Consider the following 16,849-nt stretch of genomic DNA (forward strand, 5'->3'; position numbering starts at 1 on the left):
ATATACTTCTGAGTCATGAGCAGTTGAGCTGTGGATCCTATGCCATCAGTTCCATTATTCCAGGAGGGAAATGTTGTGAACGTTTCCACTGTGCTTTGCTTTTAAATGCAAATATTTGACCAATGTATTGAACTCTCACGTTGCTTTGTCTTTGAACACAAAAGATTGACAGATTGAACTTTTCTCACAATCTGTCAATAATTAGGTATGGACAATATACGAAATCACAGGCTTTCAAACCCTACTTAAGTGTAGCACTACCCCCTTAGGTGGTGCTGAAGTATTAGGGTCCCCCTATAGTCTCGCATAACCAGGCAACACACATTTCTCACAGACTTGCATCCAGGAGTCAAAAATCAGTCCTTGAGCTTGTTTTTCTTTATATTTTATTAAGGGGATATCACCTTGGATGGGGAAGGGGGTATATGGGATGCCCAATGGAACAGATGAACTGAGGACTTCCTGGAATTATTTACAAGTCCACTGCAACACAGGCTCTGTTGGAGAGCTAGCCAGCATCTCCCAGTGTACCTCTCCAGACACCAAATATTCCTCAATCTGGCTGCCTGAAGGAAATCCTTGGACAGGGGATCCAGTTCTGCCACTTTAAAAGAAAGACAGCCCCAGCAGGTTTGTTAATCTGGTTTCCCACCAGAGTGCTCATTCCCCAAGCTGGCCCATGGGGTGTAGGTTTACTTACTTGTCCCTCTCCTCTGCAAGGGCACAACAAAATCAATTGCTCTCTATGTGCCCTGTTCACACCACAAAACTAGTATCATGTGCAGATTTTTTTTTGTGCAGGAAACTGCAACGTGTATAAAACTCATTGAAGAGCACATGTAAACTGATGTCTCTGTAAGTGAAATCTGCGCATCAGTTTTTCTGCAAGTATGGTGCGAACAAGGTCTAAATCTCATCTTCTGGCTGCTTGTAGATGTTAGGTTTTCTAAGGTGCCCGATGAAAAGAAAATGTTAAGGAGTCATTTAGATTTCAAGAGAAACAGAAGCATTATTCAATATTTATACAATGCTGAAAAGAAATGAGTCCACACCTATGCCGTTCTTTATGAGTGAAAACATTGTTAGTTTAAATGACTACAGTGAAAATAGATGCTTTAGCTTTGTAAATCAACCTTGTATTTAACAAGCGGAATTGCAGTTGAACTAATCCATGATTTCATGGAATAACGGTGGCTCCTCTCTGTCCACCTACAGATTAAAGAGTCATTCTAGGTCTATAGCAGATCCCCTGTGTGTATTAAGGGCAGCATCTGGTCCTGGCCTGTGGTCCACCACTGGTCACTTCTGGCTCTTGTCCATTAATTAGTAGATGTGAACTATTTGGCAGATCTATTTAATGTGCAGAATATGGTAATATCTTAAGAGGATTGAATTTATATAATAAAAGATGTTTGCTAAGCATATTATTTGGAAAATACCCTGCAGAGCAGATATGTGTTCTAGAAATAACTTGCACTGCAGTGATGGACATTCACCATGTAGCTGTATCTTAAAACTTTCCAGGACACACTCACCTGTGTGAGTACATGCTGATGACTTGTGAGAAGGATAGGAAACTGCACACATTTAACAGTACAGAAAAATATTTGGCATTCATAATGCACACAGATGGGTATTGAGTCTCAGGAGTGTTAATCCATGGGAAGGATTAATTGGGAATGGGCCAAACGGAGGTTACAGTCTTCTCTATTGGGAGAGAGTTTTGATCAGAAGGTCAGATGTCTAATAATAGGCATATGAATGTATTACTATATAAAAGACAAATGTGATTTACTTTTATACCACTCTAAAGAGCTTGTATATCATACAAGGAGATTGTCTCCCATTTTGTATTAGTGGAAGCCCCATAGAAAATGATCAATGTTTCAATACATCTAAGGTCTTTTTCTGAAGGTAGTTTCAATGTACATGGCCAAAGTTGGGGAACACCTAACCATCACACCTTAATTAGCTGTCTGGAAATCTCATTTAAAAACCATACACGATAACATGACGTGGAAAACCCATATAACTTGTAAGTTAAGGACACTCATATACTCCAAACCAAACTCAAAAAACCATGTCTCAAATGGAGCTGGCTTTGTCTACAGAGGCACAGTCATAAGGGTATAAAAGAGAACCTATGAAAAATGTTTCCACAAAGCTAAAAGCACCCAATTGTCTAAAATGACTTTGTATATTGGTCCTGAGGACCCCTTTGAGGGGAATTCCCACAGGGACCAGCGTAGTGCTTATGCTACAAATGGCACTGAGGAAAACCAGTGAATTTCTCAGCAGGAGAGTTGTTCCCTACACCGCAGCAAGGTCATATATTGACACAGCTCCCTTCCTCTAATTCTAGCTCCTTCTTAGTCCAAAAACAGATGGGCTAACAAAAGGGTACTAGACTATGGTAGATTTCACTGTAACTATGTCTGATTTATTTGGAAAACTTTCTGCCTTTCTAGAATCTTTGGTCTCAAGAAGCCCTCTTCACAATGAAAGGGTGCACTCACACTCTCTGGAGTGGGGGGATGTCTGTTGGAATTTACGCCAGTATGGATCAAGCGTCCTGGACCTCTAATTCCAATCTGTAATTTCCAAAGGCTACACAATAGAGTCTCTAGTTCTGCCCCTTCTTGATTTCTCACCTCCAATCTGCCAGCTTCACCTTAAAGACAGTCAAATTTGTGGGCAGCCCTACATCAACTTCAGGAACAAGGAATGGTAATCCCAGTTCCTGCAGGTTCAAAGGATTTTACACAAACCTGTCATCACTTCTCTCAGAATAGGGAAATTTCTGGCATCAGTGGATATCCACTATGCCTATCTTCACATTCCCTTCTTTCCAACACATGAATGCATTCCATACTTTCTGCTGTCGGAGACCAAAGTTTTCCATTTGCCATCCTGCCATTCAGGCTCTCCTCTGCACAAAGAATTCACAAAAGTACTGGCCATTCTCCTAGCTTTGCTTAAGTCTCAGAGCCTCGATGTCACAGGGTAACTGGACAACCTTCTGCTGAATGATTCCTCAGCTACAGTCCTGTTTTCCAAAATTCAAAGGATTATTCAGTTCCTTCAACCTTTTGGATGGGTAATCAGCTTCAAGAAGTCTTCCCTCCAGCCTTCCCATCACCTTGAGGAAACTGAACAGATCTTGAGACAGTCCAGGCAAAAAAAAAATTTTCACTCATGATAAGACTGCTTCTCTGAGGTCCAGTTGCTGAACTCTCCAGACAACCAGGCATTCCATGACTCATGTCTGCATGAAGGTTCTGCGTCTCATGGTAGTCTTCTTTCAGGAGGTCCCCTTTGTTCAGTTTAACTTGAGACCCTTGATGATCAACATTATCACAATGTGATCACCCATTACTGCTGTCCAGCCAGGTAAAAATCTCTTTGGTTCCCTGGAAGGTGATACAGTTGGACACAAGCCTGATGGACTGGGGCAGGGTCTAAAGTTCAGAGAACCCGGTCCTCACATGAGTCAATGAACCCCATCAACATTCTGGAACTGACAGCTATAAGACTGACTCTCCTACACTGGACCACTCTCCTACATAGTCAATTGGCAAGCGGACTTACTGAGCTAAGACTCAGACATGTGGAACAATGGATTTGGACATGCAGTTTAAAGTGGTTGTAAACCCTTACCTATACTCAGTGAAGTGACTGGCCTCAGGTGATACAAAGAGCTGAAACATATCCTCCTACATAAGCCCTCTCTCCTCTACATCTCTTCAAAATCCAGAATTTATACAGCTTGCCTGAGCTTCCAGAAACCAGGAGGCAGGGCGCTCAAGTTACACTCTGCAGAGCTCAGTGAGGGGAACTGAAAGCTGATTGTAGGTAAGGGACCCACCCCTCCTCCACACGACTCACAGGAACAAAGCTGAGGGTGTCAATCACAGGCTGTGTTTAGGAGCTCCCTCCCCATCACCTTTTTTTCTCTTGGTATCAGGAAAACTTGTTAAAAGTGACTTGTGCAGATAGTAGAGAAACAAGACAGCAGGCAGAAATGACATTCCATGCTCTGAAATGAGGCAAGTACCCAATGTAGAGGGATATGCTTTGTTCATATTTCATGTCAGATGTTTAATTTTAAAATGTACTAATGTACTGATCTTCCCCCAGCAGTAACAGACGTCATCAGGATCAGTTTTACATATGAACTATGCTACTGGAAAGACATGCTGGTAGGTTAATTGGCTCCTGTTTAAACTGGCCCTAGTATGTATCGATGCAAGTGAAGGACATTAAATTGCAAACTCCTTGACAGCAGGAACAGATGTGAATGTACAGTATGTAGTGTAGGTCTGTGCAGCTGGCAAAGAATGCTGGGACATTTGAAAACTTCAGTGCCACTTTTGGACCTAAATGTGTTGGCAAACCAGACCAGAAAAAGGAGCATACAGTGCTGAAATTCAAGGCAAAAAACCCCGCAAAAAAAACAATAGCCATTTTTGTATTGTTTTGTAACGGATTCGATTCTGGCTGTGGCAGAACAATACAATTGTGCATCTAGAAGAGCCAAGAAAATGAGCAAGAAAAGAAAGGAGTGGTTGCAATTTAATGGAAACATAGCCTGGAATCTGACATTGACAGAAAAACCATTGCAAAGCGGAATACTGACAGACAGCTTTATAATGACCGATCTCTCTCAAGGTAAAAGTACACTTTAATTTGCATTACATAAAAAGCAAGGCACCGTTTCTATAAATATTCACACAGACAGATGTGTACAGAGGCTGGACTGTGCATTTGTCCCCAGTTTCACATAATGTCCCTTCTAGTATACCAGCACAATGCTTAACATCAACTGTCCCCCAAGAACAAGATGGTGGAGAATATGTCCTTCCTGGGAATTCCGTGACCTTCATGACCATTTCTGTGACAGCTGAGGGTTAACTTGCTATTACTGAATCTACTGCCTCTATATCAAATGACACCCAGTTGCCCCATAAAACCAAATTTCTTTGTAAAACAATGGTTAGATAAATATAAATGAACCTGTACTGTAGGATGAAGAACAAAATGTATTATTATGTATAACTGTACTGCGGTACAACTGTCTGAATCAGTGGAGGATATAACTGAACCATTTCCAGAAAATGGCTTATTATCAACAAAAACACACAAAGATATATATTCTGTTTTCATTGGAAAAATATAACAGTTGTTTTGCTAATACCAAAGGAAGTCAAACATGTTAGGCACATAAGGGTAACAACACATACCTAAAGCAATGGGAACAAAAAATGTTTAAAGCCCGACTGAACATTTGGTTTAAATCAGATAAACGCATTTGAAGTGCATAAAAAAACAAAAAACGTGCAAAGACTTACCAGTTTGCTTTCTTTAGAAAGCAGCCACAGGCTAAGTAGAAAAACCTGTCCCCTACCAGCATACTGTAGAGAAGGGTCCCTTGCTTTCTGAATGCAAGAAGTGATCTCTCTGCACAGGTCTCATACACTCCTTGCTGAATCAGAACTAGCGCCTCTCAAATCGGTAAATGTCATGTTCACTGCTGATTGGAGGAGAACTCTTGTTCTGACTTGGCAGGGGGCCTGTCAGACATCTGTAGAGAGACTACTGCTTCCACACTGAGCTGGGTCCTTCTCTACAGCATGCTAGCAGGGACAAAGGTTTCTATTCAGGCTGCGACTGCTTTGTAAAGAAAACAAACTGAGTTTTAGATGATATAAGCGGAATGTTCAGTTGGGCTGTAAAAAATACACACACGGTGAAAGGAAAGCAAGTTTTTTCACTTCACAAACAAAAAAAATACAGCATTTTTCAACTTATTTACAGCAAACCGTAAAGAGTAGGCATATAAATAATATGCACATCAGAAAATGGATCGGATCAGAAATCAGGCAGTTTGAAAGTGTCACAGACAAAAAATGAAGAGAAAAAAAAAGAAAAAAAAAAGGGGGGGGGGGGGTTAAACCATTCCTTACACTATACAAAACAAGTTTTTAGATACACTTAAAAGCTTAACTCCAGGCAAACCCCTAAATACACGGATGAAACATACATGGGAGCTGATTTCTTGTAGGATTTCTATTTCTCATCCAGTCCTTAAAGGAAAAAGCTCTCCAAGACAGCTCAGTCCTGCTCATCCTGTGACTGGCAACAAGAGGTGAAGGAGCACACTGATGAGCCCATCTGTTTGTACTGCATTGGCTCCTTGTGCTGCTTCTTTCTCCCCCCCCCCCTCAATCTCTGCTGTACAAGGACTACATGAGGTTCATATCAAGCCAAAATGTATGTAGTTACACATATATATATATATATATATATTTTTTTTTTTTTATTTTTTATTTTTTTAATACAAGCAAGTGTAATTAAATATTACATAGCTTCTTAAATTTGTGTTTCTATATCTGTCTGGGGTTCAACTATAAAAAACAAAAAGAAACAAACAAAACAAAAATACAAACACATAATATGCATGCGGAGACTGCCTGGTTTTAAGCTGGTGGAAGTTTTATAAATGTTGCTTATGCCATGGATACGTTTATAAGGGATTTTTGCCATTAAATGTAACAAGGCGTTACATATGACACTGCAATGGATTCCTGCTGTAATTATAAGTCGTATATAAAAGTCGAAAGAATTTCTGTAAAACCGCAAAAAACAGTTCATGAAATGCTTAGGTATAGTGTATCTCCCTATCATAACTCCAGCTCTGACGTATAGTAATAATCTTTACAGGTGTAACAGACACGAGTGAGGAAGAATGAACTAGAGAGATGGCAGCCATCTTTGTCTTGTGTTGGAAGTATACCCAGTTCTGTTACCAAGCACTTGTACAACAACCAGAGAATCTTTAAGCTCTTCTCAAGATTCATGTTGGGAATGTGCATGTGGAAGATTTATCAAATATGTGTTGTATCAAAATGTGATAACGTCACAGAGTGTCAAGATGATCACACATCTCACATCAAACAAAATGGCACATGGAGTAAAGGAACAATTATGCTCGGTGAGGAGTGGTTTCATCAGGCAGCTCCTTGGTCCCAATGGCAATGAGAGGAAAATGCAGTTCTGCCCTCATGGAATTAGGGATGATCCTCCAGAAGTGCACAGGAAAGATGGCAGGTCTCCCAGACTCTGTTGACAGGTCCTCAGTCCCATGTATACTGGGTTATCTAGGAAGATGGAGGGCCAGGATCAAGAAGCTTGAAAAATAAAACAAGTTTTTCACTTGTTGTTCATTCACTTATAGGAGCTGGAAGATCCAGAGACTTTAGGCCATCCAGAAAGATGGTGGGTGTTAAAATATGAGTGGACCCTGAGAAAAGAGAGAAAAGGATAATGACATTACAAGATATTGTACAATCAGAGGACTTCATACCCTCAATTCAAATTACTCTCTGTCTCTTTACAAAAGACACACATTTTACCCTGAATGGGCAAGGTGACAACTGTGTCTTTTGTAAAGGGCCCCCCAAACCCCTTTGCTGCGTATCTTTTAGCAGGTCCCATGTCAGAGCAGAAAGAGACCAAACACATGGCCCACACTATATTTAAAGGCCCATTCAAGCATTCCCACACACACCCTTGACCCGCTTGGTGTAGTTCTCCATCCAATGAGCAAGCGTCCATCACCGGGGCGTCTGGGCTGAGGCCATGCCCCACCGCTACGGGGTATGTGTGAACTCCCAGGATAAGGATTATGGTATGCAGCCTTTTGTTACACATCCTCTTGTAAATACTTGCTTTTCTTGACACTCCAAGATAACATTCAATAGTTCGTTGGCAACCATGCAGTAAGACTCCATAAATGTCTGATACTGAAAGGTGTTGCCTCCAACACCCCTGATGCTCACCTTTCTAGCACTCTCTCACTGCTCCTTCTTCCATCATGGCCGGTACTAAAATTCCTACTGGAAGCTGGTGTTGGATGCTAAGAGGAGTGATGACATCACACCTGTCATGCAAGAAGCTGCTAGACCCAAGTCACATGGGAAGAGGTCAAATGTTGCCCCATACTGGGAAGCACGGAGTTTTGCTTCCAGCTGTGACAGAAGCAGGAGCAGTATGAAAGTGCTGACAAGTTGGAGTATCAGAGCTTCAGCGCTTTACAAAGACACGGTCACTATGTCTGACTAGCCAAGGTGATAATGTCTCGTTATCAATGGCTAAGATACAACATAAGTCACACAGAGTACAAGGTTTACAATGAGTCGACTGACTCAGACTTAGGCAAGCCATAGATGAACCGATTTTCTTTCCTTCCACCACGGGTGGAAGGATAGAAAATCACTTGACTCCTCCTCCCATGGAGCTATTGTGTTCTGAGCGTGTCACCACTCCTTTCCTGACGTCATTACCTCACGCATGGCGTGCAATCCACAGTGGTTCTGATGCTGCGGCAGCCATCTTGGCTTAAACTTCCACCTACCCCGAAAGCTGCTGGTCAGCAATAGAGAAGAGACACAGGATGGATGCCGTGGATGGAATACCCACCTCCTCCTACAGCTGCTGGGTGGCAATAGAGAGGAGACACAGAATGGATGCCGTGGATGGAATAACCACCTCCTCCTACAGCTGCTGGTCAGCAATAGAGAGGAGACACAGGATGGATGCCGTGGATGGAATAACCACCTCCCCCTACAGCTGCTGGTCAGCAATAGAGAAGAGACACAGGATGGATGCCGTGGATGGAATAACCACCTCCTCCTACAGCTGCTGGGTGGCAATAGAGAAGAGACACAGGATGGATGCTGTGGATGGAATAACCACCTCCTCCTACAGCTGCTGGGTGGCAATAGAGAGGAGACACAGGATGGATGCCGTGGATGGAATAACCACCTCCCCCTACAGCTGCTGGTCAGCAATAGAGAAGAGACACAGGATGGATGCCGTGGATGGAATAACCACCTCCCCCTACAGCTGCTGGTCGGCAATAGAGAGGAGACACAGGATGGATGCCGTGGATGGAATAACCACCTCCTCCTACAGCTGCTGGGTGGCAATAGAGAAGAGACACAGGATGGATGCCGTGGATGGAATAACCACCTCCTCCTACAGCTGCTGGGTGGCAATAGAGAGGAGACAAAGTGACAGATGCCATGGATGGAATAACCATTGTATTCCACAATCTTGTGAGTGTTTTTAACTGCATTGTTCAATAAATTGCTATTACTGCACTTAGAAGCGCCTTCTTATTTCTTGTTTACCAAAGCCTGCTTACACTCTCAGAAGTGCTGCCTCAATGCTATCTTCAGCTGTAAAGCGCTGAAGCTCTGATACTCCCAACTTGTCAGCACTTTCATAGTGCTCCTGCTATTTACTACACTAGGAGGTCCTCTCACACAGATGCGCCCCAAGACTACACACTGTATATGCTACTGCTGTTACTGCAGTAAAGCATACATGTTATACTCACTGTGGAACCTAAGGGTTAATCCTCTGCACTGTGTAAAAAGGCTGTTTGATCCTGACTTCTCTGATCCTCCCCTTCTTCCAGTGTCTCCTTCTTATCGCCTGATAAAACATATTGTGTGGAGTCACTCTGCACATGCTCAGTTTGGTGTGCATTGCTAGGGATTTTTTTCTTTTTCTTGGGAGAGTGCATGTGATCAGCGCAGGGCCAATTCACACTGTCCACACAGAGGTCAGAGATTCTGTATCCTCCTAGAGCAAAATGAAAACTCCTACAAGCTTTAACAAGCTCTTCTGAACACTGATATAAGTCACAAGACTGCTCTAACTGCTGATGAGAAAGGTATTTAGCAGTTTATATTTACAAGAATAATTGCATTTCCATGTTCTGTTGGTCCTGGGTTTTGTAACACTTTAAAGCCAGTGATTGACAAGCAGGATGAACAGGGGGTCTTGGGCAATTAAGTCTGATCTGTTTTTAGGAGGCCAAGGCTTGTCCATCAGAAGTCTAAGTATGCCTGTGTACCTTGCTCTTCTGGACCACTTTAATGCAGTAATCACTGAAACCCTTTATTCCACTATCTTTCATAGAAGCCAAGGGAGAAACTTCATTGTAGGGAAACCATAAACCAGTTGGAATTGGAGTCCAAGAAATCGCCAGAGCATCCACTGTGAAGTCTACAGGATCCCTGTTCTTAGCTGTGAATCTTTTAAGCTTGCTGCTGAACCTGGAGGCCAAGATGTCCACATCTAATTTTTCCCACCTTTGACAAAAAATGTGAAAGATCTTTGGGTGCAGAGACCACTCCCCCTGGGTCTAGGCATTGCCATCTTAGAAAATCCATCTGCTAATTTTAAGGGATAGCTTAACCTCTATACCTGCATGTGTGTGTTTTACTGGGTGTAACAGTCTCTACAACTATGTAACTATGAAAGTTCCTTAATAGCAAAACACAAGTGTTTGACAAGTGTTTTCCCTAAGTGCTTGCACACACCCACACTTATTTGTGAAGACTGGTAGTCACATCCATCAATATAATACATGCTGGGCAAAGGAATCTGTAAAACAACTTAATCTAAAGCAAAGGGTGCAGGGAGAAGGAGTATAAAAAGAACAATTATTATTATTATTATTATACAGTATTTATATAGCGCCAAAGGGTTTGCTCAGCGCTGTACATTAGCGTGGGGGACAGAACATGAGACAATACAGCACAATACACGAGGGGGTCAAGGGCCCTGCTCTTTCAAGCTTACAATCTAGGAGGGAGGGGATAGTGGTACAGGAGGAAGTGGCTGTGGGGGATGGAGTGGTAGGAGGAGTGGAGGAGATCAGTTTTTAGGCTTTCCTGAAGAGATGGGTTTTCAGGGTGTGCCTGAAGGTGAGGAGGGTAGGTGACAGTCTGATGGATTGGGGTAGGGAGTTCCAGAGGATGGGGGAAGTCCTGGAGAAGTCCTGCAGTCGGGCGTGGGAGGAGGAGACCAGGGAGCTGGAGAGTAGGAGGTCCTGTGAGGAGCGAAGGGCACGGGTTGGGTGGTATTTGGGTATCAGGTCAGTTAGGTAGTTTGGGGCGGCGTTGTGGATGGCTTTGTAGGTCAGAGTTAGTAATTTGAATTTAATGCGTTGGGCAATCGGGAGCCAGTGAAGGGATTGGCAGAGGGGGTGGCAGATGTGGAGTGGTTGGTGAGGTGGATGAGTCTCGCCACTGAGTTCAGGATAGACTGGAGTGGGGGTAGCATTCGTTTGGGTAGACCAGTGAGGAGGGAGTTGCAGTAGTCCAGGCGTGAGATAATGAGGGAGTGTACGAGTTGTTTAGTAGTGTCTGGGGTGAGGAACGTACGTATCTTGGAGATTTTGCGGAGGTGGAGCCTGCATGACTTTGATAGTGATTGGACATGAGGTTGGAAGGAATAATACAATACAAGGATAAACTTCAAAAATGAAGAGTCAAGATGATGACTTAAAACAGAAAATGTGTATGAAACTGACCAATCAAAACCTCCCATTTAGACTCCGTAGCTTTGGTTAGTTCATAGGCACATCTCATTTCAGACATGGAGACTCCTCCCAGGACATAGACCAGAAGCCGTGGTCCAGACCTGTACTCTGCTGCACTGCGCGTCTTGTGCCAGTGACCAAATCGTGCGCTGAAAACACAAACACATATATGAAAACCAGAGAATGCAGTTCAGATAGAATTTTTATTTGGAGACAGTCTGAAGGACCTTACCTCACCACTGTTTGGGCAGTTCCACCCTGTGTACAGGGCTCTCTCACAAAAGGCCACTGTTTTTTGTCCAACTTATCTTCAATGGCATCCTACAAAACCAAACACCAGGAGCTTATTAAATCAGAGGTATGCAGGAGCTCATTTAATTAAAAAAAGTGGACCACATGGAAAGAAGAGGCTGTGTGTGCAGCTACTGTGAAATACTGCTTTCATTCCTGCGCAACAAAACGATAGCTGCAACTTGATAGATTTGTTGTGCTATACCCTCTACAATGCTTAAAACTAGTTTTATACATCCGTATAGGACACAGGACTGGCATTCACAGACCAAGTGTTATATGCTGCTACCTTCAAGTGATTGGACAAAACATTTGCTAGGGCTACCCCCTAGCGCGTACCCCTATAACCCCACACTGGGTTCAATTCGCAAAGCTTTAGCACAAGCATAAGAACCCGGGTTTTACTGTTGTCTCTATCTATGCTAAGGAGATTCACCCTCTCCATTTGTCCTGGTGAGGAAGAAAAACCTAATTCTGGGCAGCACAGTGGCTAAATGGTTAGCACTTCCGCCTGGCAGTACTAGGGTCGCTGGTTTGAATCCCAACCCCAGCACCACCTGCCTGGAGTTTGCATGTTCTCCCTGTGACTGCGTGGGTTTCCTCCGGGTACTCCGGTTTCTCCCACACTCCAAAGACATGCAGGTAGGTTAATTGTCTCCTGTCTAAATTGGCCCTAGTATGTGTATGTATGAATGTGAGAGTTAGGGACTTTAGACTGTACACCCCTTGAGGGTTAGGGACTGATGTGAACGTACAATATATATGTAGTAAAGCACTGCAAGAAGTTTCTCTCCGAGGATGTTTTTGTACCATTCTTTATTCATGGCTGTGAGTGAGCCCACTCCCTTGGCTGAGAAGCAACCCCACACGACTGGTCTCAGGATGCTTTGCTGTTGGCATGACACAGAACTGATGGTAGCATTCACCTTTTCTTTTCCAGACAAGGTATTTTCTGGATGCCCCAAACAATCGGAAAAGGGAATCATCAGAGAAAATGACTTTACCCCTGTCCTCAGCAGTGCAATCCCTGTACCTTTTGCAGAATATCAGTCTGTCCCTGATGTTTTTCCTGGAGAGAAGTGGCTTCTTTGCTGCCCTTCTTGACACCAGACCATCCTCCAAAAGTCTTCGCCTCACTATGCGTGCAGATGGACTCACACCTGCCTGCTGTCATTCCTGAGCAAGCTCTGCACTGGTGGTGTCCTGATCCCGCAGGTGAATCAACTTTAGGAGACGGTCCTGGCTCCTTCTGGACTTTCTTGGGCACCCAGAAGCCTTCTTCACGACAATTGAACTTCTTTTCTTGAAGTTCTTGATGATCCAATACATGGTTGATTCAGGTGCAGTCTTAGTAGCAGCAATATCCTTCAATCCCTTTTTGTGCAAAGCAATGATGACGGCACGTGTTTCCTTTCAGGTAAATTAATATCTGTGTCATTCTCAAAACTTTTGGCCAGGGATGTACAGTGTTTCTGAAAGTCAGTATTGGCACAGAACTAAGCATGCCTCCTACCATGCAAGAGTACCAAGGCCTTGCAATTGGCTGCTCAGGCATTGAATGCAGCATTGTGAAGTGTCACACATGCCCCATACCTTTGTGTTTCATAGGGCTAAAGGAGTGTGAGGAGCACAGTTTAGGTAAACTGCCAAGCTTTCTGGTTATTTTACCAATCTGCAGGGAGTACCACTTTACTTTACTTAATTCTAAAGCCTAGTACACATGATCAGAAAATCGTACCAAAATTACTGCTCTTAAAGTGATCATACGATACAATACCAGATCGTATGATTATCATTTAATCAGGATAGTTTTCGTCTGAAAACTCAATACAAATACATTACATCACTTCCAAATTTTTATTCTGTCATACAAGAATTTTCATAACTTTAGTAACCTCATCACTTTTGATATGAGACTAGCATGCAAAAAAAAAAAACAAAAACGGATGATCATTCGTCCAATATTCTCATCGTGTGTACGGGGCTTAACACTTAAGCCTACCCCAAAAACATTATCCTTAAAATAAACCCAATTATCCATGACCCCAACCATAGCACCGTAAAACCTACTGGCTAATGCTAGATTAACCCCTACAACTATATACAGTCATGGCCGAAATTGTTGGCACCCTTGATATTTCTCCAGGAAATCATGTATTTCTCACGAAACGTATTGCATTAACACATGTTTTGCTATACACATGTTTATTCCCTTTGTGTGTATTGGGACAAAACAAAAAAAGGGAGGAAAGAAAGCAAATTCGACATAATGTCACACAAACCTCCAAAAATGGGCTGGACAAAAGTATTGGCACCCTTTCACAACTGCGGATAAATAAGAATGTTACAAGCATGTGATGCTCCTGTAAACTCACCTGGGGCAAGTAACAGGTGTGGGCAATATAGAAATCACACCTGAAAGCAGATAAAAAGGAGAGATGTTCACTTAACCTTTGCATTGTGTGTCTGTCTGTGCCACACTAAGCATGGACAACAGAAAGAGGAGACGAGAACTGTCTGAGGACCTGAGAACCAAAATTGTGGCAAAATATCAACAATCTCAAGGTTACAAGTCCATCTCCAGAGAACTAGATTTGCCTTTGTCCACAGTGCGCAACATTATCAAGAAGTTTGCAACCCATGGCACTGTAGCTAATCTCCCTGGTCGTGGACGGATGAGGAAAATTGATGAAAGATTGCAACGCAGAATAGTCCGGATGGTGGATAAGCAGCCCCAAACATGTTCCAAAGACATTCAAGCTGTCCTGCAGGCTCAGGGAGCATCAGTGTCAGCGCGAACTATCCGTCGACATTTAAATGAAATGAAACGCTATGGCAGGAGACCCAGGAGGACCCCACTGCTGACACAGAGACATAAAAAAGCAAGACTACAGTTTGCCAAAATGCACTTGAGTAAGCCAAAAGCCTTCTGGGAAAACGTCTTGTGGACAGATGAGACCAAGATAGAGCTTTTCGGTAAAGCACATCATTCTACTGTTTACCGAAAACGGAATGAGGCCTACAAAGAACAAAACACAGTACCTACGGTAAAATATGGTGGAGGTTCAATGATGTTTTGGGGTTGTTTTGCTGCCTCTGGCACTGGGTGCCTTGACTGTGTGCAAGGCATCATGAAATCTGAGGATTACCAAAGGATTTTGGGTCGCACTGTAGGGCCCAGTGTCAGAAAGCTGGGTTTGCGTCCAAGATCCTGGGTCTTCCAGCAGGACAATGACCCCAAACATACGTCAAAAAGCACTCAGAAATGGATGGCAAAGAAGCGCTGGAGAGTTCTGAAGTGGCCAGCAATGAGCCCAGATCTAAATCCCATTGAACACCTGTGGAGAGATCTTAAAATTGCTGTTGGGAAAAGGTGTCCTTCCAATAAGAGAGACCTGGAGCTGTTTGCAAAGGAAGAGTGGTCCAAAATTCCGGGTGAGAGGTGTCAGAAGCTTATTGATGGTTATAGGAAGCGACTGATTTCAGTTATGTTTTCCAAAGGGTGTGCAACCAAATATTAAGTTAAGGGTGCCAATACTTTTGTCCAGCCCATTTTTGGGGTTTTGTGTGACATTATGTCATATTTGCTTTTCTGCCTCTGTTTTATATTTGTTCCAATACATACAAAGGGAATAAACATGTGTATAGCAAAACATGTGTTAATGCAATACCTTTTTTGTGTGAAATACTTGATTTTCAGGAAAAATATCAAGGGTGCCAACAATTTCGGCCATGACTGTATTAAGCACATCAGCACCAAAATTTCACATTCCGGAGCAAAGAACTGAGTGCTGAAAAGAACTCTATCGGACCCAGGGACACTCAAAGATCCATTGCTCTCAATATACAAAATCTCAACTTTGTTCAAGTAGTGAGCCCGTCCCCCACAATACATGGGACAAGGAAGAGCTTCACCCTGGAGCAGGAACTGCATGACCTCCTGGATTTTTGGAGGCTTTTGGGGTTGGATGGAGGAACAAACCTATTGGTGGATTGCTTTTTCCTAGGGTTAGTTGTTAATGTGTAATTGTAGTACGCCTTAGAGAAATCTTCAAGGGTTTTTCACAAGATATATAAACAAAAACAATTGAAACCACTGATTTACCTCCATGATGTCTTTCAGCACAGGTGTCCAACGTGACAGCTGATAGGTAGACTCGGGACGTAGCTTCCTGACTGGCTTGTTAGGAGAGGAGCTTGATTGCTGTGGGAGTCAGGGAGAAGATGTTATGATCAAACTGTTTTGCCATGTACAGAAAGTCTAATAGGAGATGTTAAAGTTAGTACTGATGGCAATATGTTAGTTTTTTGCTTTTAAATATTTGGAGGTAGTTTTTGCCACATACAATTCAGATAACTGACTGTACAAGGTTAAAAAAAAAAACACGACAAGATCACGGCAAGAACTGCTTTTCTAGATTAACTTTGCTGGGCTTTTTATTTTTTAATTTTGTTTTTAAACTGAAGTTTCAATTTAAGTTACACCTACCCTCCAACACAAAAGTTGGCCATACATTGATCTAAACATGTCTGGTTCAGCAGGGACAGGCCAAATTTTGATCTGTGTATGGCTGTTCTCACTCGTCAAAAGTCGATTGTTTGAAACATGTCTGTCGGACATCAGTCTCATTCGTCATGATCTGGATGGCTTTTGATCGAGTGTCTCCGAGGTGGAGGGTTGGGTTGCTGTGGCGGAGGATGTGCTTCATTCCGACTCCTGCAAGCTGCGGGTTCTGCAGATCCAGGTAAAAAAGCTCCAAGAGTGGGCTATTGACACTGAAAACCGGCTTAGATGCAATAATATCCACATCTTGGGCCTTCCAGAGAGAGCTGAGGTGGCGAAACCGGCTGATTTGCAGAAAACCCGATGACATCCCTGTTTGGCCTAACCAATATGCGGCCCACCTTCGTAGTAGAATGGGCCCATAGGGTCCCACCGACACCTCTGCCACCGGGTGCCCCCCTATGCCTGTTTCTTCTACGCCTCCTGAATTATTGGGATCCGGATAGAATCCTTGCTGCGGCCTGCACTACACCTGCCCTGCTCTATGAGAACACTAAGCTGCTATTTTTTCTTATTACTCTCAGGAGATCCAGCGACGCCGGTCTGTCAGTGAGGTGCTGGAAAAAGGTTCTTGATCAGCAGCTTCAGCCATTGATATC

At 43.2% G+C, this 16,849-nt stretch overlaps 1 protein-coding gene across 1 annotated transcript in view; it reads right to left on the reverse strand.

Annotated features, from left to right (window-relative positions):
• Window positions 1–4,554: 4,554 nt before the first annotated feature.
• STXBP2 (syntaxin binding protein 2) overlaps window positions 4,555–16,849 on the reverse strand; it is a 78,190-nt gene continuing 65,895 nt past the window's right edge. The window contains exons 16-19 of the mRNA XM_089661285.1: window positions 15,792–15,890; window positions 11,628–11,716; window positions 11,387–11,544; window positions 4,555–7,300 (exon numbers count right to left, since the gene is read on the reverse strand). Of these exons, the coding sequence (XP_089517411.1) occupies window positions 7,221–7,300; window positions 11,387–11,544; window positions 11,628–11,716; window positions 15,792–15,890 (426 nt within the window). The 3' untranslated portion in view covers window positions 4,555–7,220. The remainder of the gene's footprint in view (window positions 7,301–11,386; window positions 11,545–11,627; window positions 11,717–15,791; window positions 15,891–16,849) is intronic.

Source organism: Staurois parvus, unplaced genomic scaffold (assembly GCF_062004578.1).
Source record: "Staurois parvus isolate SC_StPar_1 unplaced genomic scaffold, SC_StPar_1.0 ptg001328l, whole genome shotgun sequence".
In the NCBI taxonomy this organism is placed as follows: domain Eukaryota; kingdom Metazoa; phylum Chordata; class Amphibia; order Anura; family Ranidae; genus Staurois; species Staurois parvus.